The sequence below is a fragment of the Python bivittatus genome, unplaced genomic scaffold (assembly GCF_059951505.1).
Source record: "Python bivittatus isolate LINGU-HERP-01145 unplaced genomic scaffold, Pbiv_v1 ctg000790_np1212, whole genome shotgun sequence".
NCBI classification, from domain to species: domain Eukaryota; kingdom Metazoa; phylum Chordata; class Lepidosauria; order Squamata; family Pythonidae; genus Python; species Python bivittatus.
The window spans coordinates 6428992-6454733 of record NW_028277110.1 but is presented as its reverse complement, the minus strand read 5'-3'; the positions used below and the strand labels follow the sequence as shown (position 1 = coordinate 6454733).

At 44.0% G+C, this 25742-nt stretch overlaps 1 protein-coding gene across 2 annotated transcripts in view; it reads right to left on the bottom strand.

The window, feature by feature from the left end:
• Nucleotides 1–1795: 1795 nt before the first annotated feature.
• The window catches only part of LOC103068020 (rho GTPase-activating protein 20-like), a 66196-nt gene continuing 42249 nt past the window's right edge, over nucleotides 1796–25742 (bottom strand). For both annotated transcript variants that reach the window (XM_025171603.2, XM_007435881.4), the window contains exons 5-15: nucleotides 23682–23723; nucleotides 23111–23195; nucleotides 21239–21316; nucleotides 20075–20141; nucleotides 13017–13205; nucleotides 11577–11752; nucleotides 10841–11002; nucleotides 8912–9021; nucleotides 7719–7908; nucleotides 6959–7076; nucleotides 1796–5612 (exon numbers count right to left, since the gene is read on the bottom strand). In XM_025171603.2, coding sequence (XP_025027371.2) covers nucleotides 3934–5612; nucleotides 6959–7076; nucleotides 7719–7908; nucleotides 8912–9021; nucleotides 10841–11002; nucleotides 11577–11752; nucleotides 13017–13205; nucleotides 20075–20141; nucleotides 21239–21316; nucleotides 23111–23195; nucleotides 23682–23723 — 2896 coding nt within the window. In that variant the 3' untranslated portion in view covers nucleotides 1796–3933. The remainder of the gene's footprint in view (nucleotides 5613–6958; nucleotides 7077–7718; nucleotides 7909–8911; nucleotides 9022–10840; nucleotides 11003–11576; nucleotides 11753–13016; nucleotides 13206–20074; nucleotides 20142–21238; nucleotides 21317–23110; nucleotides 23196–23681; nucleotides 23724–25742) is intronic.

The following is a 25742-nucleotide window of genomic DNA, read 5'->3' as shown; positions in this document are numbered from 1 at the left end:
TTTCACGAGTGTGCAGCTATCTTTCCAGTTCCCCATCCTCATCGGGGGCCCGCAGAAGACGTTCGCACCCGTCCTTTCTGCTCCTGGGTCTCCCGAGTGGCTGTGGTGCCACCCCTAGACGGCCTCATCTGGCAGGGGGCCCGAGGCAGGAGGGTGACGCTCCCACCCCCACACCAGCCTGGGATTCTAACACAGCCGTTTTAGCTAAACTGGGACGGTGGGCAGGAATGGATAATATTTGCATAAAAGTTGCCGGCACTGATGGGTATCCAGCTGTAAACATAAGAGAACTTTGGCTCTAAGTATCAGAGCTGACCAGGGGTCATAGGTGACAACCCCGAGCCCAGAGACCTCCTATGCCTCCCCAGGACTCTTCTGCAGAGCGGGCAGAACCCAAGGTCTTTGCCCTTTGGGGCTTTGGGAGAGGCTGGTCAGCGGGCTTAAGGGGTAAAGTGGGCACCTTAAAAATTGCATTAAAACCTTTTTATCGTAGCCCTCTCAGCCAACTGTCCTAAATGTCAGGCCACACAGGGGAAGAGTTGGAGTGGGAAAATGGCTACCTTTAGCTGTGGATGAAAGTCCTTTGCTTCCTGTGCTCACCACCTGCCAGATGTGCCCACCAGCTCAAAAAGGTTGCATAGCTGTTTTTAGACCCCTGGGCGTGTGTAGACCTGGTGTGGGAATCCTAAATAAAACAAAGGGAGGTGGGGGAGCCCGCTAGACACCAAGGAAGGTGTCTATGGACCAAGAACGTTGGTGTCTATGTTACCCAAATTTCTGTGCTGATAAAAATTCCATGAAGATGTTTTCTGCCCTGGAAAAGTAAGTTTTTGAACGGCATAATTTAGCCCTTCAAAGCTTTGAGATTTATTTCTGGATTATACGCTTCTTCTAATCCTGCTGATTAAGGCTTCTGTTCTGAAGGACATGAATTGAGAAAAACGAGCCAGGGTTTTGACAAATAAAACCACATTTCTTTTATTTAAATATTTACAACAATAGCTTAGAAATGTCATGAAAGAAAGATGGCCTCTTTAAGGAGTTTATGTGCAAGAGACATGGCTGTGGATGGTTTATAACTTGTCTTCCCGTCATAGCAACAACCAATTTAGGAAGGAATCAAATGATTAAAAATAGATTGGCAGGGATAATTTTTCTTCCAGTTTAAAACAAATAGGAGAAATGGAATTGATTTTAATCAGCTTTTCAGAAAAAAGAAGTTTTTCACATAACCTAAATTGCTAACTTCAGAAGAATTCACAAGACGTAAAAAGAGTCAAAATGGCAGCTGCGACTGTATAATCAAAGCCCTAAGCTTTTTCATATGTGCTACATGGGTGACACACATAAAAAAGGAGCGAGGCTTTGACTTGATGATCACAGCTGCCATCTTGACTTTTTTGCACACCCCCATCCCGTGGACACCCCCAGCTGGCTTGCAATGAAAGATATTTAAGACCAGTCCACAACAACTTTCCTATTAGGGGCAATAAAACTGCCTTCAAAATTAAAAAAAATAAAATGAGGATTTTGCCATAGTCCAGCTACCTTTGCTACAGAATCCATCACTGTGTGTGTGTGTGTGTGTGTGTGTGTGTGTATCAAGCTCAACTCCTGCCATTTGCATTGACACTGCCTTGCATTTCTCTGGGCAGCAGGACAGAAATTGTTTGCTCCTGCTTGATAGGTAGGTAGGTAGGTAGGTAGGTAGGTAGGTAGGTAGGTAGGTAGATAGATAGATAGATAGATAGATAGATAGATAGATAGATAGATAGATAGATAGATAGATAGATAGATAGATAGATAGATTTAAAAAAAAATCCCAGCCTTTAATAATTCCCAGGCAAATCTTACTCCAAAACCTTTCCACCTTTCTCTGTTTCTGCAGTCTCTGCTTTCACTCTCTCATCCTACTAACTTAACAGCTTTTTCTTTTCTTTTGCCCTGCCCTACTTTTGCACTAACCAGAGACATCTGTTCCTTTCCTCAGATCATGGTCACCTTTCTGTAAACGGGGCTAAGGTGTTGGGGACACACCCCAAAAAGGTGTTGGGGACACACCTCCCAGAATTCCTGCCTTTGGAGTTCCAGAGTTGTGGTTCCAATACCTCTGGAGGGCGCCCGGTTGGGAGGGCTGTGTGCAAATTAAGCGAGCAATAACCTGGAAATAGCAGTGGGTGGAAGGTGAGCTCGGAGGTACTTTATAGCAGCGTGAAGTGTCCAGCACTGCAGGAAATCAGAAGCGTCTCCCCCTTATTCTCCTCCCTTTGAGCAATGAGCAACCAGAGACCAAGGAATCTCTGTGAGTAGCTGAGCGTGCCAAGACATCGCTCGATGAAGAAAAGCACAGGGCTCAAACCAGGGGCATTCTGACACATTTATCCAAAGAATACGGTGTGAAACTTACTACCGGTTTCATGAAGAACCCAATTTCCTAGGAAATAATGCAGAAGAAGGGCAGTTGAAGTATAACCATTAATGGTGTTTGAAAGGACTGCAGACCTCATGAACTTTTGCTAACCTGGCATATCCTGGGATAGTTTAGCAGATCTTCCCCAAATAGAAAACAGCCAATTGACCACATCAATCCTAGTTGCCCAACAGACCTCTTACCTTGTCACATACTCAGTCACTTTCCTCTATTATATCCACACCAGGGGGTCAAAAAAGTCAAGACGGTGGCCACAGCAGTGTGATGAAAGCCCACCCCATTTTTGCTTGCAATGGGGCTTTGATTGCGTAGCTGTGGCTGATACCTTGACTTTTTGACTCCATCCTTGTAGCCATCCCTAGTCTACATTATGCAAAACTAAAACATTCTCAGTTTCAAGGATGTGATAAAGACTTGCATCTTCATCCTCATCACTGAATGAAACAATCCAAAAGTCTCAAAAATCCCACTGTGTCAACTGCTGACACCAGCACTTCCCTTCTTCCTTCACAAGGGCTGCAGGAGGAGTGAATATGCCCTATAACAAAAGCTGGGATGAACAATAATGGATGGTGCAATTTCACAACATGACTCTTGAAGGGTGTGGGGAAATCTGATGGTCTGGTCATAATGCACGGCAGTAAAACTGCCATTCTCTGACATTATTTCATAGATCTCCATTGCAGATGAAACAAGTGTTTCCTGACATTTTCCTTACCCCCAGTGTGTTTGGGGTCATCCACACTTGTGTTGCATCTTGAGTCTGCCTTTCTCCATCTCATGGGCTCCTGGCAGGTTTTACCAATGCTAGAAAACCAGACATAAGTCACTCACACGTGCACATGGACACACACACAGGGACAAGGCTGAAACTTCAAGCAAAGGCAGAGGATGAAAGCATAAACTGGGAAGAAGAAATAGAATCGAGTTGCAGCTAAACTTCTGGATTGCCACGTGATGCATCAAAGAAACAAACTATTACCAACGCTTTTGTGGCATTTTTCAACGTGCTTTCAAAAAAAGCAACACAAACTATGAACACCTTAAAAGGGAGAAGTTATTAATTAATTATTGGGTTTGGTTATTTGGTGACTTTTGAATCAAACTCAACAAAAAAAATTGTAATTTTTTTCTCCTTCCTTCCTTCCTTCCTTCCTTCCTTCCTTCCTTCCTTCCTTCCTTCCTTCCTTCCTTCCTTCCTTCCTTCCTTCCTTCCTTCCATCTCTCCATGATGTAAAGCTGGAAAACACAACCCCTTCAGCTAAAAACAATACACTGGAAATCATGCTAGGGAAATGCTGCCTCAGATGAACACAGCTCCTGTTCTTTGTACAGGGCAGGAAAAAAAAACTAGTTTAGAAAAAAGCTCCTGCTGGTCGAGGGTCATGTGCACATGTGTGAGCTGAGGCAGCTGGTGACATTCTTCCCATCACCTACTTTACAGGAGACCTTCATGCTTCCAACCACCCCTCCCTCCCTGTCTTCTGCCAGGCGTGGTGCCCTTAAACAAAAGTCTCCTCTGCGAACATTAAGCCATTGTGTTCCTCAGCCGGGACACTGGGGCACGACTGGCTTCTAAGCCACTCCATCCTGCTCCGGATCAGTTCCTTCTCCACCATTTCTGCTCCTGCTAGGGCATAGTCTTTGGGGTTGTCCTGGCTGAAGTATTCCCGGACTGTGTTGCGAATGGAAGCTGGGAGAAAGAAATGGAAAGTACCACTGCCGTCCTTGCTGGGGTTCCCTTCCAGATGAGTCAGCTCCCCTGGGTCTTCTGCCAGAGGAGCCCTTTGTGGAGCCTTCTCCTGTGATGACTGGCCCACAAATCCTTGGTGGTATCTCCTTGAAATGGAATGGAGTACCAAAGGAGTGTTTTGTCCATAAAACACTGTCTGGGGTATATGAACTCTTACAGTTTGTAGGGTCTTGGAAGTGCCTTCACTGCTACTGTGTTTTCCATCAGAGTTGGTACCCTTGTTGCTCATAGTTACAATTGCTTCCTCTTGCACCACTGGCGAATCTCTTGGACTTCTCTCTTTGGGGGCCATGTACACTGTTATTTTGGTGCGCTTCAAACTTTCTTGACTGTGAAGAGTAGCTTCTGCACATTTGACCTCTATGTACTTCACAGATTTCTCCCTCTGAACGTACTGGTTCACTGGAGCAGAACACTCAGGAATGTGATGCCTGCAGTCAGGCTCTTCAGAACCGTGTCGTTCGATGACCAGAGAGGACGTCTCAGTGCGTTGGGCCTCTTGCTGGTCTTTGTCCAAGTTGTTCTCATTTAGCAGATTTCCAGGCACCCTAAGGGGCATGAAAACCTGCCCCTCACCTCTGCTGCAGTTTTTCTCTTTGTCTTCCACTTGCCTATCAGTGCAAAAGTCCATATTGCAAGGGCCTAGGGGCAAAGGAGAAGTAAAGGGCTTGTGCCATTCTTTCAAGGACTTCTTAGATATTTTGGGGGACAAAGCGTGAAGCCTGGTGGAAGTACCAAACATGAAGGGTAGGGTTGAGACATCCATGGGGCTGAAGGCAGAGGACTCAGAGCAGTAGGAGAATGCACTGTCTAGAGAGCTTAATGAGGAAGCTGAGGGAGAAGTGGTAGTAGAGGACAGGCTGGAGAAGCTAGACCGGTTGGACAGGCTTGTTTTCTGAGTGCTGATCTTTGCCACGTTGCTGCACAGAGGTGATCTCCAGAAGCTTTGCCTTGTTCTGTTAAGACCAGGGCTCAAACCTTCATCAATAAGCTTCTGACTCTCCAGCTGCAACTGCTTGAGCCTGTGGATATAATCACCGTGGGTATGCATGATGGTGGCATCGCAGCTGGATTGCCGAGCCACTGGCTCATGGTCCTGGGCAGGAAACTGAGAGCTCAGGCAAACGCTGGGCTCGGAGGAACATCGGTTCCTTGCAGGGCTGAGTGAGCTGATGGAGCCAAGGGAGCAGAAGGAGCCTTCTTCTTCTAGGAGGTCATAACTGTCAGTACTTGCATTCTTCTTGGCTTTATTCTGGTAGCAAGCAGTGATCTCACTGAACAAATCCCAGTCTTCTTGTTCCTCACTGAGAATCAGCCCTCCGGATGGGCTGAACAGGCCATCATCTCCTTCAAGCCCATAATGTTGTTTGGCTCTTTCATGGTAAGAAGTTGCATATTCCATCTCATCTGAGGAATCATTGTGCTGAACTATAGAGTGAAGAAACAATGTTAAGGAACATAAGATAGTGTATCTGTGGAAGCATTTGTTACCTAAGTTCATCAGCCTCCCAAAATGTCCCCCACCCTTGCCCCTGTTACCTCTCTGATATTGCGTGGTGGGTTGGTAGAACTTAGAACTCTACTGAAAAGTTGGAGAAATAAATTTCTAAGATGTATACTTCAAGAAATTGATTTTAAAAACAGTTTACACAGGTAGGATGGCAAAGAACTTTTTCCCATGGTGTGACTGCGTCTTGTTGAGAAGCAGGTATGAATTAAACAACCAGTCGATGCAGCCCTGCCATAATGTGATCATTTCCTGTTCAGTCCTTTTCCTCTCCTAGTCCCTGATGAGGTGGGAAAGTCTTGCAAGTTTAGTTTTATGCTAATTTAATTTAATAAAACTGCTTCCTCAGATTAAGGCAGGTGTAAGGAATATATGCTTTACTGCTGGTTGGTTGATACTTAGTAAGAACAATTTCTGATTAATTTCTTGATGGATTTAGACTGCTGCTTATGGATATGCCTGATTTTAATTCTGAATACTATTTTTTAGGGTAGTCCACCTGCACCTTTCTATTCAAATAAAAAGCTTTGATGAGGGCATGAAATGAGGAAGAACTAGGTTCTGGGAATGAGAGATAGTTGAAAGACTCTTGTTCAGAGATGTCCGTGTCCATGTGTGTGTGTGGGGGGGCAAAAGTCAAGATGGTAGCTGCAACCTCATGCTTGAAGCCCCACCCCCTTTCTACATGGACTGAACAGGCAATACAGATAGTCCTTGACTTATGACAATACGGACTGGAAAATACATCGATAAGCAGTGTGGTCATTAAGTGAAGCATCACATGACTGCAACGGATTTTCTGACATTTTTTGCAGTGGTTGTTAAGTGAATCACATGGTCATTAAGCAAATCATGCAGTTGCCCATTGATTTTGCTTGCCAGAAGCCAGCTGGGAAGGTGGCAAATGGCAATCACATGACCCTGGGACCCTGCAACCATCGTAAATACATGCTGGTTGCCGAGCGCCTAAATTTTGATCACATGTCCGCAGGGACCTGCAACGGTTGTAAGTGCGAGGACCAGCTTTAAGTCACTTTTTTCAGTGCCATCATAACTTCAAACGGTTGTTAAACAAATGGTCATAAGTTGAGGACTGCCTGTACACATAAAAAGAGGGCAAGGCTTCGATCATGCAATTGTGGCTGCCTCCTTGAGTTTTTTTATTTCCCCTGCAATTGGCCCTGCTCTTGTTAATCTTGTTAAATGCGACCCACTTCTTTTGTACCTGGAAAAGATAAAATAGTGAATACCCGAGCAGCAATCTTACCTAGCAAGTCATTGACACTTTGGGACTTCTTCTTCTCTGGCCTTTGGAACAGGGAAGCAATGTCCCCTCCAAAAATTTCAGCTGAGTTTTCAATTAGGAATTGCACCAACATGGCCACCTGCCAAAAGGAACAGTTCCAGGATCAGAATGGAAGAAACAGCTTTGGATGTTGTACCTGTAGCCACTGAAGTAGACAGTAGCCTGGTTCACATAACAGGCTAAGCCAGGATGTATGGTCAATTTTTGCTTATCTAACAATCCATGTTTATGCAGGCTGAAAATGACACAGGAGCCAAGACATCATAATGCTGGAGTGACACCAGCCTTCCCCAAACTGTGAGGTCCAGATGTGTAGAACTCCAACTCCCATTACTTCCAGCCATCACATCTGATGGCCAAGATGGTCAGAATGGTGGCACTCCTAGCCCAGTCTACCAGACTGCAGATTGGGAAGACAGATTTTCATCACATGATTTGCCTTTCTTGGACCGTGTGGTGAAGAGCCAAAGCACATTGTCAACCAGCGTCTTTGAAGCAAGCTGAGGTTGTTTCAATGTGGAGCAGCCCTTCAACATCTCTGACCCTCTTTTTTCTGTCTGAAGCCCCAAGCCCCTGCGAGGCTTGCACTGTGGGCTGTGAATGAGGAAAGAAACATTAACAGAAAGGAAAAGCAGTTGTCATTTGGGTCAAGTGACTGTTTTGGGAGCAAAGGGGGAAGAGCAGATTTGGGAGCAGATGAGATCACTCCAAGAGAGGTTACCTTCTTTGTTGATTTGCTCTCCTCCTCGGGTCCAGTGGGACTGGGAAGCCACAGCATGTTGGGGGCGATGCAGAGAGCCAGGTTGAAGGCATTCATTTGATTCTCCATGGCATTCTGCTCAATATGACGCAAGACCCCAAACAGGTGTTTGAGCAAAAGGAGGTTGGCTTCTGGAAGCTGCTTCACTAAACTGTCCAAAGAAAAGAGACCAAGATGGACCCTTTAAAAATAATGTATGCGTCAATGTGCACACCCCCACAGACACAGACACACCTCAAGCAAACTGCTTTGGCGGGTGGAGCTGGGGAGGGATCCCCCTGCCTGGAAGCCTTTGGCAGAAACTGGACTGCTGTGTGGGAATTCCAGGAACTGGACAGTAAAGCCACGACTAAGTGATCAGGCAGAGCACTTCGGTAGAGTTCGATCGGGAGCTGGGGCTTTTCTCCTTCCAGACAACTGACGCAAAACAAGCAGGCCTGCATGTCGCAATGCATCAAGAGTGTCCCCTGAGCCGTAGAAAAGCGAAAGCCTGGACCAAGGCCCAAACCATGGGGAGGCATCGTTGCCATGATTCATGACTTCACAGGGGTGTGGAATCTCTGGTTGCTCAACTGCAGCCCTTAGCAGCCCATGCTGAAGTCATTGTTCAATAGCAATTGCAGGGTCACAGGTTGCCAAAGGTTATGCATGATGTGACATCTCTGAGCTCAGAGTGCACCTTACCCAAGCAGTGAAATACAGATGCTCTTAGTAGCTCCATGTACGCTATGCTCTGAGCATGTGAGAGTGGTAACAACCCAGGTTCACGCAGGCATCGATCCCCCATAGTACCTGGTTTGGGCCTAAGGTCATGGGTTGTAATGGTATGTGGGAATGACCTCGGGAGATGGGGTGAAGAGATGCTGCCTCGGGAAGGTCAGATAAGAGCGAGCATAGCCCACAGCTGTACAGTGGGAGGAGCAAGAGGCTCAGGAGGGACTACCCCTAAGTTCTCAGGCTGTAAAAGCGACGGCAGGAGAATCGTACTTTCAGACTTGCAAGATTCTGCTAATATAGCCTTACAATAAAGTAGAACTAGCTTATCTGGTCGTGTTTCCTGTCTGGTCTCCCTGGGAAGGCCGACATGGGCGAAGCAAAAGACGATGAAAGACAGTATGGCATCAGCAGGCTTCCAGGCTGGAATCGCCACCTACCTTTTGACTGCTTCAATCTTGTGTGCTCGGGTCTCCTTATCCATGGCTTCCATCCATAGATTGTGCATGTCTGAGGATAGAACACTGTCAGGTATATTTCGCAGAAAGTCCTAAATTTAAATATACATATGCAGAGTAATTTAGTCAGTCATGCAATCGCCAAGTTAGTTTTGAGTTTTCTTTGAAAGCACATGTTTATTTTTAAACAGACAGATTGAGCCTCCAGGAGTCAGCAGTTTTGCCCCAGGATTCTGAGGTCACAATCGGAGGGCAGCAAAAATGGTCGGGAGGGTCACATGTGGACGACGGGTTGCCCTCTTCTGCCCATTGCCCATAAGGTCCCTGTATCGTGTATCACTCCCTCCCCATATGGGAGCAGAAACTGATTTTCTGAAGAATGGTGCAGTCATGCCTCTAACCGTTCTGCTCAATCTTCTCCTGCTTCACCCTTCTTTGCTGAGAGAAAAGATAGTCTTCTCTGAGCCTGCGCAAATGATTACTCATCAGCCCAGGTGCCATGTGGGTACCAACGAAGCAGCTGTTGGACCAATGGTCCGTTTCTGCTGCCAGGCAGCACCCTTCAGAATGGCATGGGCTCCCGGAAGGCTGACGGACAGGGCCTGCAGGCTGCACTGGACTTGGTACCTCCAAGCTTTCCTGAAATTCTCGCCCTTGGATGGCTACCTCTTCCCTTCAGGAGAGATTCCTGTCGGGCTCATTCAACACCTCCAAGACCTCTTTTGTTCTTCTGCCCCTCCTGTCCAGACCCTTTTCTGCGCCTTCCCTCACCTTCCCTCTCCCCTCCGTTTCAGAATAAAGTCCCACGATCCCATCAGCCCTGCCCTGCCGTAGTTCCCAGGCATTCCTTCCCGACTTCCTGCCTCATTCATCTCAGGACGTCGCTTGCAGGAGCTGGGCTGAGAGCAGCTGAAATCTGGCACGTCAGTGTAAATACGTGGCTTTCCTTTTTTAAAAAGTTTGCGCTAAAAGCCTCGGCCAAGCTCAGAGAGCTACAGCTAGAGCAGGCAGGCATTCAGATGCACAGAATGCCCTGTGCAGAATGCTACTCTTCGTCTAGTTGCTAGAGGAGAAATTGTGTCCATTAGAGCTTAGAATCCTTTTTATTGGATCTTTAAAGGGCTTTGAACTACTTCACCTAGAGCTTCGCTTTGTTCCCTGGCAACTCCTCGGATGTTGCACCCACATTCAGAAGAGGCGCATCTTCACTGTTGCTTTGGGATGTATATCAATCTTCACCTCAGCATTCCTGGGCTAATACATATTTCGAGTCTTATAGAAATATTTTTAATGCTCTTTGAAATGATTCCACTGTTTCCACCAGGCATGAACATCCACATTTGCCTTAAAACATTTATTTTAATCAAAATCCAGTTTTTTAAATTTTTTTATTTCATATATATTCATATATATATATTATGCAGTTAACTTCATATATATATATATGAAGTTAACTGCATAATATATATATATGAATATATATGAAATAAAAAAATTAAAAATTTAAAATTTAAAAAACATATATATATATATATATATGAAGTTAACTGCATAATATATATATATGAATATATATGAAATAAAAACTTTTAAAAACTGGATTTTGATTAAAATAAATGTTTTAAGGCAAATGTGGATGTTCATGCCTGGTGGAAACAGTGGAATCATTTCAAAGAGCATTAAAAATTTGTTGCAGTTAACTTCATATATATATATATATATATATATATATATATATATATGAAGTTAAATGCAACAAATTCAAAACTGCAGTCGCCATTGGCTAAGAGAATTATGGGAAGCAGTTTTCCATGAACTCTGAATTCTCAGATCACTCTTAACCGACTCCTTTGATGAAATGCTCTTAATTCCTTCAATGTTTCTAGCTCCTTAAGGTATGGTCCAGTTTACCGTAATGATCGCTGCTGCCACAAAGACTGATTCACCATCCACTTGGACATCGTTGCCTGAGTTGAGTTTCTCTTTCAGCTCCTTGCAATTCTTGGCATTGGCTGAGCGCCTGAAGATGCCCCTGGTGGAAGGACCTTCATGGTACAGCAGATACAAAATATCCTGTGGGTGGTGAAGATCACGCCGTCAGTGTCTTACTTCTTAAAAATTATTATAAACTTTCATTTGCATTTTACCCAACAAATTAAGCGGTCACAATAAACTACTGTCACAAAACTCTAAGGTTTCATCAAAGAAATCCAGCTAATGAAAAAAAGAGGAACCAAGAGCCAAACTTCATGCCATCATTTGCTTCTTCCAGATTACCCAGGGTGGGAAGTAGAGTGGAGGCAGGCCTTAGCACCCGCTCCCATGGCGGCGTGATCTGGATTGGAGGCCCCCTGTCTGCTCTTTCAAGTGAAAAGAGCTTCCACCTATTCAGCTGGAGCTTTGCCCCCCACCCCCTGCGAGTAAATCTCAGGAGTGAAGCCCCATCCATACTAGGACTACAGCGGAGGGCCGTGGACCTCTTCCCGGGACTATTGCTCCCGCATATTCCCCTGCTCCTCCACAATGGCAGGTGGCCAAAATTATTTGTCGTTAAAGAGACAGGAGAAATTGGTGAGGTCTGAATTTTCATACAACCAACCAAGTCCAAATAGGCAAGTCCGTAGGTCAGCCAAGAAGCGCATCTCACCATGATTGGCTTGGGGAGACTTCCATCAGGACAAACTGATGTCAAGGACAGGCCAAAGAGTTTTCGTGGGCTGGTTGGGGACTGAGACGCAGGACTGCCAGTTGGGGTGCTGGCACTTCGCCGAAGAGCCCAGTCGATCAAAGACTTCTTCCTCTTGGAATGTTTCTGCAAGGGGGCTGAGAGCACAAAGGATCATGGGTGCAAGTGGTCACATGGCTCTGGCATTTCAGGATGACTCCTGGTCAAGAAGGAAGAGTTCATGCAACTCAGCAGGGCTCATGAAGAGCTGAATGACGGGCTCCTTGCCTGATGAATTTCATTTGACGTATTACTACATTTTTATCCCATTTTTATCTCTGCAAGCACAAGGCAACATACATGGAGGCCTCCTCTCATTTTCTACCCACCGTAACAACCTGTGTGTTAGGCTGAACTGAGAAATAGCAACTGGCTCCAGATTGTCCAGGAAGCGCCCTGTCAGGCAGGGGCCTGAACTCAGAACTTCCTACAGTCCCAGCCTAGCGCCTTCACCGCGACAGCATTCTGCCCCCTTTGATCTCATGCCATCCTCCCTCCCACCAGCCTTTTTCAGTCAAGATAAGGATAAGAAAGAACTCATGATCAAACCCCAACACGTTTTCTAAAAGCAAACCCAATCCCAGCAAGACAACAAGGGGGCCCTTAACTTGGTTGCAAAAGTGTCACTGAGCCAAGGAACCCTCAGTTTCCCCATAGCCTATTCCTTGAAGAACATTTTGCTGTACCTGGAAGGGGAGTTTTTTCTGCTCTCCCTCCATCCTCCCTCCCCCGAGAAAGAAATCAGGCCTGCTGATTTGGCACTAGAAGAGGGGAAATATTGGAGGGTCCAGTGCTGGAACACTTTGATGGGGCCAACAGGACTGCTCTGCCCTTCTGACAGCCTCGAATTCACAAGCGAGAATCTGAATCCTAATTTTTTTTCCTTGGATTTTGACTGATGAAGAAATATCATTTCCATATGAGAAATGTTTCTCTAATACAGCAGGGGAGGCATTGTGACAATCTTCCTCAACCTGGTTGGACCACAATCCCATTACCCTCAGCCTGCATGGCCAAAGAGGCTGAAAAGTTACAAAACAGGACGTTAGTGACAATCCACTAGGCAAAACAGCCCTCTGCAAAGTGTTGAGGCAGCCCAGCTATGCAAGGGTCCATGTGGCTGTCTGGAAGGCTTTCCAGATTGTCTTCATGTGCCCAGCCATGGCTTCCATTGGGACCACCAGCAAATAATAACGTACATGTTGTGAAAATGACCTTAGTGGCTGTGGGAATGCGTTGAGCATGAGGGTTTCGCTCTGCGAAGTGCGGCTCTGAATCTCTCCATGGCCCATGCCCCCATGCCAGTAGACCTCAAGCCAAGTGTCCTCTAGCTCCTCCCAGCAAGTCAGGATGACCTCTTACCTCTCCGCAACTGCACCGGAGCCTGCGGTTCAGGCTTCAGGAGGAACTGACACTGCCGGTCCCTGGGGAGCTGGTCCAGCAGTGAAGGTTCATATCCATCGGGAAGCAGCATGCCATTGCTGGTGCCTTGGAACTGGTCCACGGAGCCTCGGAGGCAACCAAGGATAATGCTGAAGGGATATTCGTGTCCTGTAGCAATAACAAACCGTTTGGGTCAACTGCTGAATACGTGCTTTTGACAAAGATGCCTGGCGATGTTTGGCTTGGGAAATGAAAAGCAGCAAAAGAACTGACCCACTGAGGTTCCAGTCCATACGGCCAAAGGAGGCTGAGCCTGGACAACGTCCCTCACATCCAACGCCCAGAGGAAGGAGATCCAGCTGATCAGCCCAGGAAGGCCCGTGGTGGTTCCTGGCCAAAGCAAGTCAGGGAATAACCTTGGTCCTACGAGGTCTGATTTTATCACTGGCCTGACCCAATTCACTTTAGATCGCCACAAACTACTCTGACTTAGCCCACCCTTAACTACACAGGGGGCTACCTGACTTGTGTTGACTGTGAATAGCTGCAGAATGTCAAGTGACACAGGCCAGTTGGGGTACCGCTGTCAAGCAGGGGAATGAGATCAGCCTGAAAAGCTAAAAGGGAAAAATAACCCTTCCTTGACAGCAGTATTTCCCTGATAAGGAGGCCCCGAGTGGCTGCAGAACAAGCAATTGTTTGCTTCACAAAAGATGAAGTCCCATCATCCCCCTTGGAAGAAAACCAACACCAATCCAGTTCTGAGAAGTTTTCCAAAATGTTCTGACTGTTAAGAAAGGAGAACTATTCATGTACCTAACTGTTGAAGGAAAGGGTGGTGCAGGTGCTGGCAATTGCTCTTGTCTTGTTAAAAATGATGCTGCCAGCCAGCCAAAGACCAGAATATCAGTGGTGTCTCCCTCTCTAGCACTAGGATTAATACCAAACCACATTTTTTTCACGCTGCAAGCCTCTGGGCCCCAGTGTGGAAGAGAGCATAGAAATGTGCCTGCCAAGGGATTCCTTGGTTTTCCATCAAATTCCCTACCTTGTCAAGTTTTTTTTTTTTAAGATTATTTTAATGTATCCTGAGTGTCTGTCCATACCCTGCATATACCTCCTGATGTTGGTGGGATGAAAGCAACAATATTTTGGCTTGCAAAGAAATCTAGCTTCCAGTCTATACTTTCTCTGCCTTGCTACAAATGTATTACATGAAAGCCTTGATTGAGGAAAGCTGTGATGGGTGATGGAGATCAAAATCTATCGCCTCATCTGGTGATAGCCATGGGATTTAGAAATTGAAATGTCAGAGGAGTAAAGATTAAAGAGCGTGATGTCATCTAATGTTTTATGTTGCAGCTGTCATATAACATTTGGGAATAAGATAAAGACTTGCAGTGGAGCTCGTGTCAGTTGGCGATATGAATGTGTGTATACTTTTATATGAAGATTGTACCATGTTGTTGCTGACTCAGAATTCATGATTTGCAGCAAATATTAAATAGATTATATGATGCAACAGAGAGCCAGTTTGATGTAGTGGTTAAGGTACCAGGCTAAAAACCGGGAGACTGTGAGTTCTAGTCCTGCCTCAGGCACGAAGCCAGCTTGGTGACCATGGGCCAGTCACTCGGTCTCAGCCCCAGGAAGAAGAAGGCCATGGCAAACCACTTCTGAAAAACCTTGCCAAGAAAACTGCAGGGACTTGTCCAGGCAGTCACCAAGAGTCAACACTGACTTAAAAGTAGTAGTAGTAGTAGTAGTAGTAGTAGTAGTAGTAATAATAATAATAACAATAATAATAATAATAATAATAATAATAATAATAATAATAATAATAATGTTGCAACAAGGAGTGTGGGCCTGAAAATTAATGCATTAAAGAACAAATATTTGTGTTTGACAGGGGAAATGGTGCGAATGATTAAAATCATACACAAATTGTGAAAAATTGGAACATAAAGATTATTTTGTCTACCCCAGTATAATATTTACTAAAGATGGGATAAATGGTCAGAGAAATTTCAAAAAGTGCAAACACTGGTAGAAAGGAAATAGGTAGCCTGTTGTGAGAAAGGAATGTTTGTTGAAAGAAATGAAAATACAGCTAGTCCTCGAATTATAACCATTTGTTTCACGACCATTCGAAGTTATGACAGCATTGTAAAGTGACTTACGACCAGTCCTTGCACTTATGACTGTCATAGTGTCCCCATGGCCACATGATCAAAATTCAGATACTTGGCAACTGGCATGTATTTACAATGGTTGCAGCAACCCAGGGTCACGTGATTGCCATTTGCAACCTTCCCAGCCAGCTTCCAACAAGCAAAATCAATGGGGAACCACGTGGTTCACTTAATGACCACATGATTCACTTAACAACTGCACCAAAAAGGTCGTAAAATTGGGTGCAACTCACTTAATGATTGTATCACTTGGTGATAGAAGCTCCAGTCCCAGTTGTGGCCCTAAGTCGAGGACTATCTGTATTGCATATGCAGCAGGAACAGGGTACTTAAGAAATGTATGGGTTAAAATGGGACACGGTCAGCAATGAATAAATGCTGAATGATTGTGGATTGAACACCCCAGTTTGAAAGAAATCCATTGAGGTGATTTAGTCATATAGAGAGAATGGATCACAAAACCAAAATGTATTGAATTGTTGAGAGGAAGGGGAAGATGGCAAAAGCCATGGCTGGATGGTGTTGGTGAGGTCCTGAAAAAGAGAGAAAAATCAAAAGAATCAAAAGGCAACGTATGGAGCAGTGTCTGGATATGATGGAATCACCGATGGTTTGTAAAGGCAGAAAGGTTTGGAGAAGTAGGAGATTAAGGTTGGTATTAACCTGACTTTTTTCTCCTAAACTCATCTCTTTAATTTCCTCGGTTTACTACTTTTTATTCCTTTTCTGCGTGGTGGGTATATGGCATGCACATAAATTTCCATTAGCTTAGAAAGAACGAAAGGGAAACTTGCACGCTGCAGAACAAATCACCAACCTCAAGCATAACCAACAATCCAAACCAAAGACTTCCAGCTTCCTCTCAGGATCCCACATGGACCCCAAAGGCTACCTTAGAAAACAAAATGTGGGCGGAGCAGCTGCAGTCCTGAGCTTTGATTGACTTCTACTAAGTGGATATTTTGTGATTGGCCACACCCACCACTGCAGCTGTTTGGTGAGGGTCCCCTTTGCATAACTGCAAAATTCGAAATGGACTTTCTGGCCTTAAAAGGTTTGGGACAAGACCATAATTTCTGGGAGTCTTCTCTGCTGAAGAGCAGGGAAAAATGCAATCAGTTAGTCAGTCAATCAATCAATCAGCTGAAATAGACTGGAGTCTGATGTGTAAACAATTTCAAACCAGGTGTGTTCAAACTTTTTGGTGCTGATGAACATTGTGTTAAACAATAATGGGATTGGTTTGGTTTGGTTTAGTGTGTTGTATAATGTCAGCTATTGTATTTTGTAAATGTGGATTATGCCTTAGTTAGGTTGTATGAACCTAGACAATTGTAGCTTCAATAAATGATTGTTTAACAAGCCATGACATAGCACAGACATGCATTTCAAACCAACTTTTTAAACTGAATTTGAATTTGAATCTAAATATGGTTAATTAATCTACAGTATATGCAGATATAGCACGGTTATTGATGAAAAAGGAGATTTTGATTAGGGAGAAGAAGCAACAGTGAGAAAGGAAGCTGTGAACTCAGACAACCCAAAAGTTAAATTAAAAGCAATTACATCTCGCACAGTCCAATAGATACTCAGGGGAGGTTTTGGTTCTGCTGAAAAGTATGGAGAAAAAAGTCATCTTAACCAAATTTCCAAACAGCCAGGATTTCTTGAACCACAACAAAGAACCAGAATTGCACTTCCCTATGATACTTTCATCATGTCATGTCCATTTCAACTTAATTCATAGATCCATGATAAAAAAGGACAGGGATCTTTTTTTTTCTTTTATTTTTTGGCATTAGAGCAGAATATCTTACTGTGTTGATTTTATTTCCCTTTGGTTGTTTCCAAAATCATGCAGAGAAAATTCTGAATCACAACCCCATTTGTTTTAGCCAAGGGGGTGGGATGGGCCTTTTAACTGAGTCTAACATCTTCCCCCCCACCTCCACCCCCCAATTCCTTTAAATGTAAGCCAAAATTCTGTAGCAGAATAAGCAAACAAACAAGAACATGATTCATACATGAAGCAATCTTGGACCACAAAGCCTCATTTTCAAAAACAAAGGAATACTTCACACATGGAATGTTTGAGTTACCGATAGCAATGATGGGTGACCTCAATGATTAAAGTTCCCTCCACAGTTGTAGATGTCAGTACTTTAAAATCAGGCCAACTTAGGGCCATGAAGTTTGGAAGTTCTTTGGTCCATGCAAAAAGTAGGGCTATTAGAGATGGACTGCAAAATTCTAGGTGCCCTCTAGGTGTCAGTGAAGAACACAGTAGCCTCTCTGCTGCCATCTAGTGGTTGACTGCCTTTTGTAGTCCAGTTCAAGACCAAAAAAAGGGCTGTTTTTTCCCCCTGTCTTTTGCACAGAACTGAAATGATTTAAAAAAAAAAAAAAAAGGTTGGAAAAGGAGAGTAGGGGAAGATCAAGTCAATGTTCCTTCTCAGGCTTCAAGTGAAGCATCCCCTTGAAGTAGCAATGTGGCCCCTTTGCCTTTGAGAGAGAAGCTAAGTGTCTATGTTGCTTCTCTCTGGACTATTTTGCCCCCAGCAAAAGCTTCCTGGCTGCAAGGGAGATATTCTTCCCCTAGACTACTGACTGAAGGCACTGGTAGCGATGTAGAAACAGCTTCAGTTTGTGGCTGCCTCCAGGCCCCAGTTAAGGATTTTGCTAGGTGTAGAGAGTCTTACACAGTCTGGACCTGAGTTCCCTACAGAATCACCAGCTCCTACATAGGGTGACTGACCCATACTCTTAAGCATTAAATGGGCATCTTCTGCAGGTCCCACCCACAGAGGTTCAGTAGAAGCCATGATGATATCACATGCATCATTAAGTAATTGTGCAAATGAGGCAAATTATGTGATTTGCAATAATGTCATGGCACGTGTGACAACATACTGTGTCCCTCTTTTTCCCCCCTTCCCCAGCAGTCACCCATATTTTTTATCAGTTCTCCCCCATGATGGCCTGGATGATGGAATAATCTGTCATGGCACTGGCCCCTTTCTTGTTTCAATTTAGGAGACAGAGCATAGAATATTTCTCTTAATCTGGGCCTTTTTTGAGTTTTTAGTGATATTTTAAATGTTGTTATTGCTGGGATTCAACAACTTGCTGGCTTAGATTTTATTGTATGTGAATGTTTGTAGGCCACTTACAGCCACAAAATGGGAGTGATATCGCAACATTTAAACAAACAAACCAAAAAGAAATGAAATATTCCTCCCTCTTTTAAACAAGAGTTGCTGATTCAAGAACACAATGTTTACCCTTAATGTCCCTGACTGACTAAGGGAGCGCATAATGCTCGTCTTTGCTTTAGGACAGACATCCCTCTGGCTTTCCTGGGCTGTAGTGGTCTCAATGGGTGGTGATGGGCTTCTTTTGCCTAACTGGAAAATAGGGCTCAGCAGGGGTGAAGCATCTAAAAAAGGGGCAGGGGGCTGACTGTGCAGTCATGGCCACCGTCCTGAATTTTGCTTTGGTTTTTTTTTAACCCCCACCCCTTCAAGGACACTCCTGGGGTTTAGTTCTCATTGCACAACAGATAACAGTTAGGACCCACATACAGCAGAATGACTCTCCCACATTTGCCTGTGCCGATGAAGAGAATACCTGGGAACCCCATTCAGGCAGCTCTTCTCCTCTGCAAACTCATGGTGGCCAAGGATGGCTGTGAAGATCTTGTTGCATAAAGACAGTGCAGCCGCCCACCAGAAGGTAACTGCCCTTCCTGTGTACAGCCATATCTACAGGCTTCCACGCCATCCCCAAACCTGCACTATCTGAGTTCCAGTTCATGCAACTCTCTTTGGATCCACAACTCTCTTGCAAGGACTCCTGTTGCAGACAACTGTGCTGAACACATGGGGATCAGCTGGACCTTTAGAAGGTGCTCAGCTCCTACCATCACTTTTTAAAATGCCTGAGTGTGGCTGGAGAGAATTCACCCAATTCCATATGGTTGGTATGGAAAAGGATTTGGTCACATAAGTTTCAACCTGAAGTAGTCCAAGTCTGAGATTTGTTACCCCTTCAGCAAGCCATTCTACATCTGGTGGGGGTCTGGTGAGGGAATGTAAAGTTATTTCATCCCTTGAACCTGAAGATGTAATCTCAAGAAGAGCCACACTGGGAAATACTGGCTGTGTACTAGCAAAAACAAAAGGAACTTGGCTTAGATTTCATTGGCTGGCTGCACCACGGCGACTGCTTTGAAGGGAAAGGCCCAGCTCAGTCCCTAGAGACGGCACTGCTTTTTTTGACAATAGAGGTCTCCTCACTTGTCTCGGCTCCAGAGGTCATTGTCTCAACTATAGCCCTTTGGCAGCTATGAAAGAGCCTTCAGGAATTCCGAGAAAGAATCCTATTGAACAGGTCATTTCCCTCTTGGCCTGTCCTCCATTTCAACAGGAAAAGCTTTGGGGCTTGTTCCCACCTAGCCGTCAATCTAGAGCTAAGGCTCAAGGCTGCGCTAGATACATAGAGAAATGATGGCGCTCCAGGTGTTGTTATACTACCACTACCATCATCTCTCTGGCTGGGATTGATAGGAGGTGGTTCAAAAACATTTGAAGGGCCATATATTCCCTGCCCCTTATCTGTAAGCAATAGTACTTTTGTGTGTGTGTGTGTGTGTGTGTGGGGGGGGTCTTGAGGTGCAGTAACAAGAAGGCTTCTTGGCTGGAAGAATACAGATAAGAACTTTTGAAAGCCTTGTAGATTTAGGTAAATCCACCCCAGCTCAGCTAAGGTGACCCACCAAAGCCAGCTGAAGTTGCACATTTTCTCCATGCTTCCATCTTCATTCAAGAAAGGAAGAGTTCTTACCAATAAGAGGGTATGCAGGATTGTCCCTTCCTGAAATTACCCAGAGGTGATAGTCACTTGGTCTACCCTGTGAATGGAAAGATAGAAAGTGAAGATTATGTTGTGGAAAGAGATGAGAGCAACTGGAGAGAGAATGTAAAACAATAGAAAGAAGTATAAACAGGCCAGGCATGGAAGGAGAGAGGGAATCAGGAAACCCAGGACTATAAATCTCATGGAAAACAACATAGTGCTGACCTTGGAAGGAAGGGAAAAGTTCAGGAGAGGGCAAGAAAAGCAGTCAGTAATATCCTAGTCCAAACAAAAACTCTGAGGCTGCTCCCCCCAATCTGGCACCTACCAGATGTATTGCACTACAATTCACATCATTTATGCAAATGGATCGAAGAGTGAACACAACTGGGTCACTGAACATCTCTTTAATTTTACACACACACACACACCCTCAAAATGCTATAGCCCAGCACCAATGCTCACAAACAATCATAAAATAAATACAGTTTGCAACTCCATTCTCATAGCTGTGAATAGGACAATTTGGAACAAGTCCAGCCGGCTTTTTGGGGAGGCTGATCTGCTCTTACTGATCTTCCCAGCAGGAATCATCTCATTGACTCTGCATCTGGGTTATGCTGATCTATGAGTAATACAGCCTAGATTCCTATGAGGGCACTACTGCACACCAGTGCTGCGTTCGGACATGTGAATATCTCACCTGATGGCATGACTAGACACTCTATGATCGTTCCCTACCATGGAACTCTCAAGAAAAGGACATCCCAGGTGTACTTAAACAGAACATTTTAACCTGCCATTGGCTAGGCCTGGCCAGGCCACTTAACGCCTTCCCAAAGATGGCAACACAGGACAATACTTGTGCATAACATGACATACGATGTTGGGGGACAACCTATCTGGGACAACCGTTTCTTCCTTTGTGAAGTACCCAATGCCTAGGGATTTTGCAAAGAGGATTTTAGTGACGATCCTTTAATACTTTCTCTAGTTCTGTTGACTTGCTCCTTAGGCTAAGCATGAGCCTGAACGGACATATCCAGTTAGACAGTTGGATCTGTGGTCTCTCTCTAGGGAAGAATGTGAGTCATTCCTCCCCCTACCAATATCACTGAACCATTTTTGACAGGATACCACACTTATACTTACAGGAACCCCCAGCTGTTCTGTGGCCTTTTTGATAACACTGTCAGCCGTTTCCATGTTGGAGATGCTTAGTGTGGTGTTCTAAATAAAACAAATATACATCTTAATAATACCTATTCCTTTCTGAAAAAGAATATTTTAATGAATTAATATCATCAAAAGAAACATATTTACCATAATGTTCTTTAACATTTAAGATCATTAATTTGTCACACTAGGATATCCTAGCTCTGAATTCCAAGGGTCTTGCAAATTACCAATATCCATCTTAATGATACCCCTTGGCTTTCTATAGCAATAAACAGTAGCTTTAGACTCTTCCAAATATGCAATTTGGAAGCTTCAGAAACTGCTAACATATCAGATCCAAATTGAGAAATCAGATTTTAATATTTTATTAAGATTTTAATATGAATATATTGCCATTCTGAAATGTTGATTGATTGATTGATTGAATGAATGAATGATTATGTGCCATCAATGATTATGTGCTGACTCTTGCAACTACATAGACAGACCTACTCCAGGGTGATTTATCCCCAGTGTGGCTCTTCAGGTCTTCCAATGGTGTACCCATTGCCACTATAATCGACTCCATCCACCTGACTATTGATTGTCCTCTTTCCTCTTTCCTTTCACCTTTCCCAGCATTATGGCCTTCTCCAGAAAGCCAAGTCTTTGCCTAATGTGTCCGAAGTGGGATAGTTTGAGCCTGGTTATTTGTGCCTTGAGTGTGAAATCTGGGTTGATTTGTTCGATGATCCATGTGTTTGTTTCCTTGGCTATCCACAGTATTCTCAGGAGTCTTTTCCAACACCAACATTCAAAAGCATAAATGCTCTTCCTATCCTGCTTCTTCAAAGTCCAACCTTCACTTCCATAGAGCATCACAGGGAATACCATTGCTTGCACAATTCTGATCTTTGTAGGTATGGAGACGTCATAGCCTCTGAATTTCTTCTCCAAGGCTTTCTGGCCGCATACCAAGTGCTAGTCTGTGGCATATTTCTTGACTGCTGGTTCCTTTACTGTTGATAGTTGATCCTAAAAGTCAAAAGTGATCCATGACTTTAATAACTTCATTGTCAGTTCTAAGGCTGATTGCTGTACATGTTGCCATTAGTTTGGTCTTCTTTATATTTAATCTTAGTCCCATTCTTTCATTGTGCTCCTTGACTTGTATTACTAGAAGATCCTTTGCATTTTCAGCTATTAAGGTAGCGTCATCAGCATAGTGCAGGTTGCTGGTGTTTCTTCATCCAGTTTTAAAACCAGGCTCATCTTCTTCCAATCCAGCTTCCCTCAATACAGTATATATTCAACATATAAATAAGGGGGAAGTATACATCCTGGTCTCATTCCTTTACCAACCTGGAACCAGTCTGTTTCCCCACGTTGTGACTGGACTGTGGCTTCCTTTCCTGTGTACAGGTTTCTCACAAGGACAATGTGACGTCAGAATAATCCAAATTCTTCTTGCAGTAGTAAAATAATTTTGAAAATGTTATTAACAAAAACCTGGTTTAGAGTATTAACATCTTTCTTCTGCCCAGGTACGTAAACGAACAAACAAAACAAGCTCCATACATTTACCTGCGATCCTAAAGTGTCATTTTGCATGGAAGCAGGGACTGAACTGAAACTTCCACTCCCCAATTTTCCAAATATGCTTTACACCCTTTAATGATGGAAAGGCAATTGAATTTTGGCTGGAAGAAATTCTTCACTTACTGATATTATTTTGGGGGCCTGGATTCCCCCCTTTCCTTAGTTTTTGTTGCAGTTTTTCTTTCTCTTTTTAATAATAATAATAATAATAATAATAATAACAACAACAACAACAACAACAATAATAATGTTTTAATTATTACTCACAGAAGAGCTGTTCTCTCTGTCCATCACCAAAATCTGCATAGGCAGAGTTTTGGGGTACTCAGTCTGCTTCATTTCATAGATGTGCCTGCAATTCAAATATTGATTGTGAGTTCGAAAATGTTGCGTTACGGAGTATAATTGTGTTAAGGTGAGTGGAGAAAGCTACAGTATTTAAGATCCTCCTAGGAATTCTGCCATTCTGGCTGGGGAACTCTGGAACTCCCACAGATATTCTACTGGGATTCCATTAGGTGAAGATGAGGATTAGCACAATAGTGTTGTTCTACTTCATGGATGCCCAGAATGGACTGAGATGGTGACAGCCACGACTTGGGTGGGGTGGAAGTAACAAGTATGTCTTAAGATGAAGCTAGAGTTCTCCACTTTCACAGTCTTGGTGTCATTTTCACTCTAGACTGCTGAAAGAGGGAGCCCAAATGGCACAAATACAGGCATGGAATCTGCTGCTCCTGCCTCCAAACTCTGATTCTTGGACCGCTGACAGGGCATTCCTGCCTAGACCGGGATACAATAATATACAGCAGAAAAGGAGGAGGAATGCATTTCATACCAGAGCAGCATGGATAGCCATCTTTCCTTCACTTCAGAAGAGCTGGAAAGAAGCAGAAAAGCATTGAGGTAGGGCAATATCACACAGCTTTTGTCAACTGTACTACATCAAAGAGAACGATCTGCAGGTACCCAAAGCCTTAGGTGTGTTATGGCTCCCAATTCTATTTCTGCCACTTCAGAGGCCCTGCTTCCTTCCTGGCATCTAACTTCTGTTCTTGAAGGCTTCCATAGGTGGGTGCAGAGCGTCCACCAGCAGATGCCACCAGCAGACTTCAACAGTTGGAGGACTTTGTGCTCATTTCAATTAACCAGGCATTGGCCATAAAGTTCAAGCTGATGTACAGACAGGATGAGCAACATTTATTGAAGGAAGGATTTTGCAAGGGGGAATCAACTGCTCGTAAAGAGGGATTGTGGAGCAATACGTTTTAATGGTGAGGTTTTAAAGAGGTGAGAGCAAAGTGTGTGTCTGAGCACATGTGTGGGCATACAGACATACTGTAATTGTAAGGGGATATATGGCATACACATGTATTTAACATGCATTGACCATCCGGCCCCCAGTGTGTCCCCCACAATCAAGCGCAGATCTCAGCTAGGAAAAAAAGGTGAACTTTCGTGCTTAATTATCCACCACGATTCCTTTGGCACTGCCTATTCAGGATCTGTTCTATTTTAGTGACTGTTGCTCTATCTCCTTTGCACACACATCCCTGGACACGTGGTCTGGCTGAGCTCAGTTTCCTGGCCTGGCGGAGGGTGGCTCTGATTAGGATGGAAAAGCTCAGTTCTGAGGCAGATTCAAAGTCAGGCTTTAACCTTTACTCAATATCTTTCCCCTCTTTTCCTCTGTTTCACAATTCCTAGAAGCCGTTTCCCTGGCAGTCAACCTCAGTGACGTGAGGGAAATGGTGCCCATTTCAAGCTTCGTATAAACAGATGTTGCTGCAAAAGCAAAAGGTCAGAGACTTAATGTTTGGATCCAAGGGTCCTCCAAGCTCAGCGGCTGCAAAACTGCTGACCTGAGACTCCCGCCTGCGATGACCCTTCACTGCCAAGTCAGTGCCCCGCACAGGGCGCAGGGTGGGAGCAGGAAGCGGCACGCCTGGTTTGCAGACTCTGGAGCGAAGAGCCCCTCACGGCCGCAGCGGGTTGCTTTTCTGAACTCTGCTCATGGGGGAGACACTCACCCAGTCCAGTTAGTGCAAGAAGGAATCTTTGCAGGGTACAAATTCCTTCTGCATTTATGTCATCAATTTGTGTTGAATAAACACAATTAACTCATTGAAAAGGCCACCGGCTGAAAAGGCATAATATCTATCAGAATCTTCAATAAAAATGTAGATTAAAATGTCACTTAAAGTTGAATTTGGGGAACAAAAACAGCATTTTTTTGGAGATGCAATAAGGACAATGCTTCTTTAAATAATATGTTTCTATGATGTCCTATACTTACCAAGTTTTGGGAGAAAGTAATGGACTATATAAATGTGATTGTGTGACAAAAGCTAACATTTTCAGAGGATAATATTCTTCTGAACTATATACTTAGTACATGGAACTTGACAACCGGACGTCAATGGATTCTCCATGCCCTTACTGTGGCCAAAAGACTGATATGGCAGCATTGGAAAGATAAATGTCTGGCCCCATTTAGTCAATGGACTGAAGACCTGACTGCACTTGCTACTTACGAGCGGATTGCCTACAGATGTAGACTTTGTATGCACAAGTATAACGAAATATGGGACTCATTTATACAAAATACAGTAGGTTAAAAAAAATGATTATAGTTATATAAATGTATTAGCAGTATATATGTACTTGAATAATATTTGCATTAGATAAGTATATATAGAATTTCAATTGTTTACTGTTATGATGACATATTAACATGTTTTTTTCTTTGTTATCTTTCACTTTTTCGTCAAAGCACTTTCTATGTGGTTTTTTCTTCTTCTTCTCAATAATAAAAAATAAATAAAGTTGAGTTTGCAGGACTCTAGCCCAATGAAAGATCTGAGGGATTTCAAAAGAAGTTAACCCATAATTAGGTTGT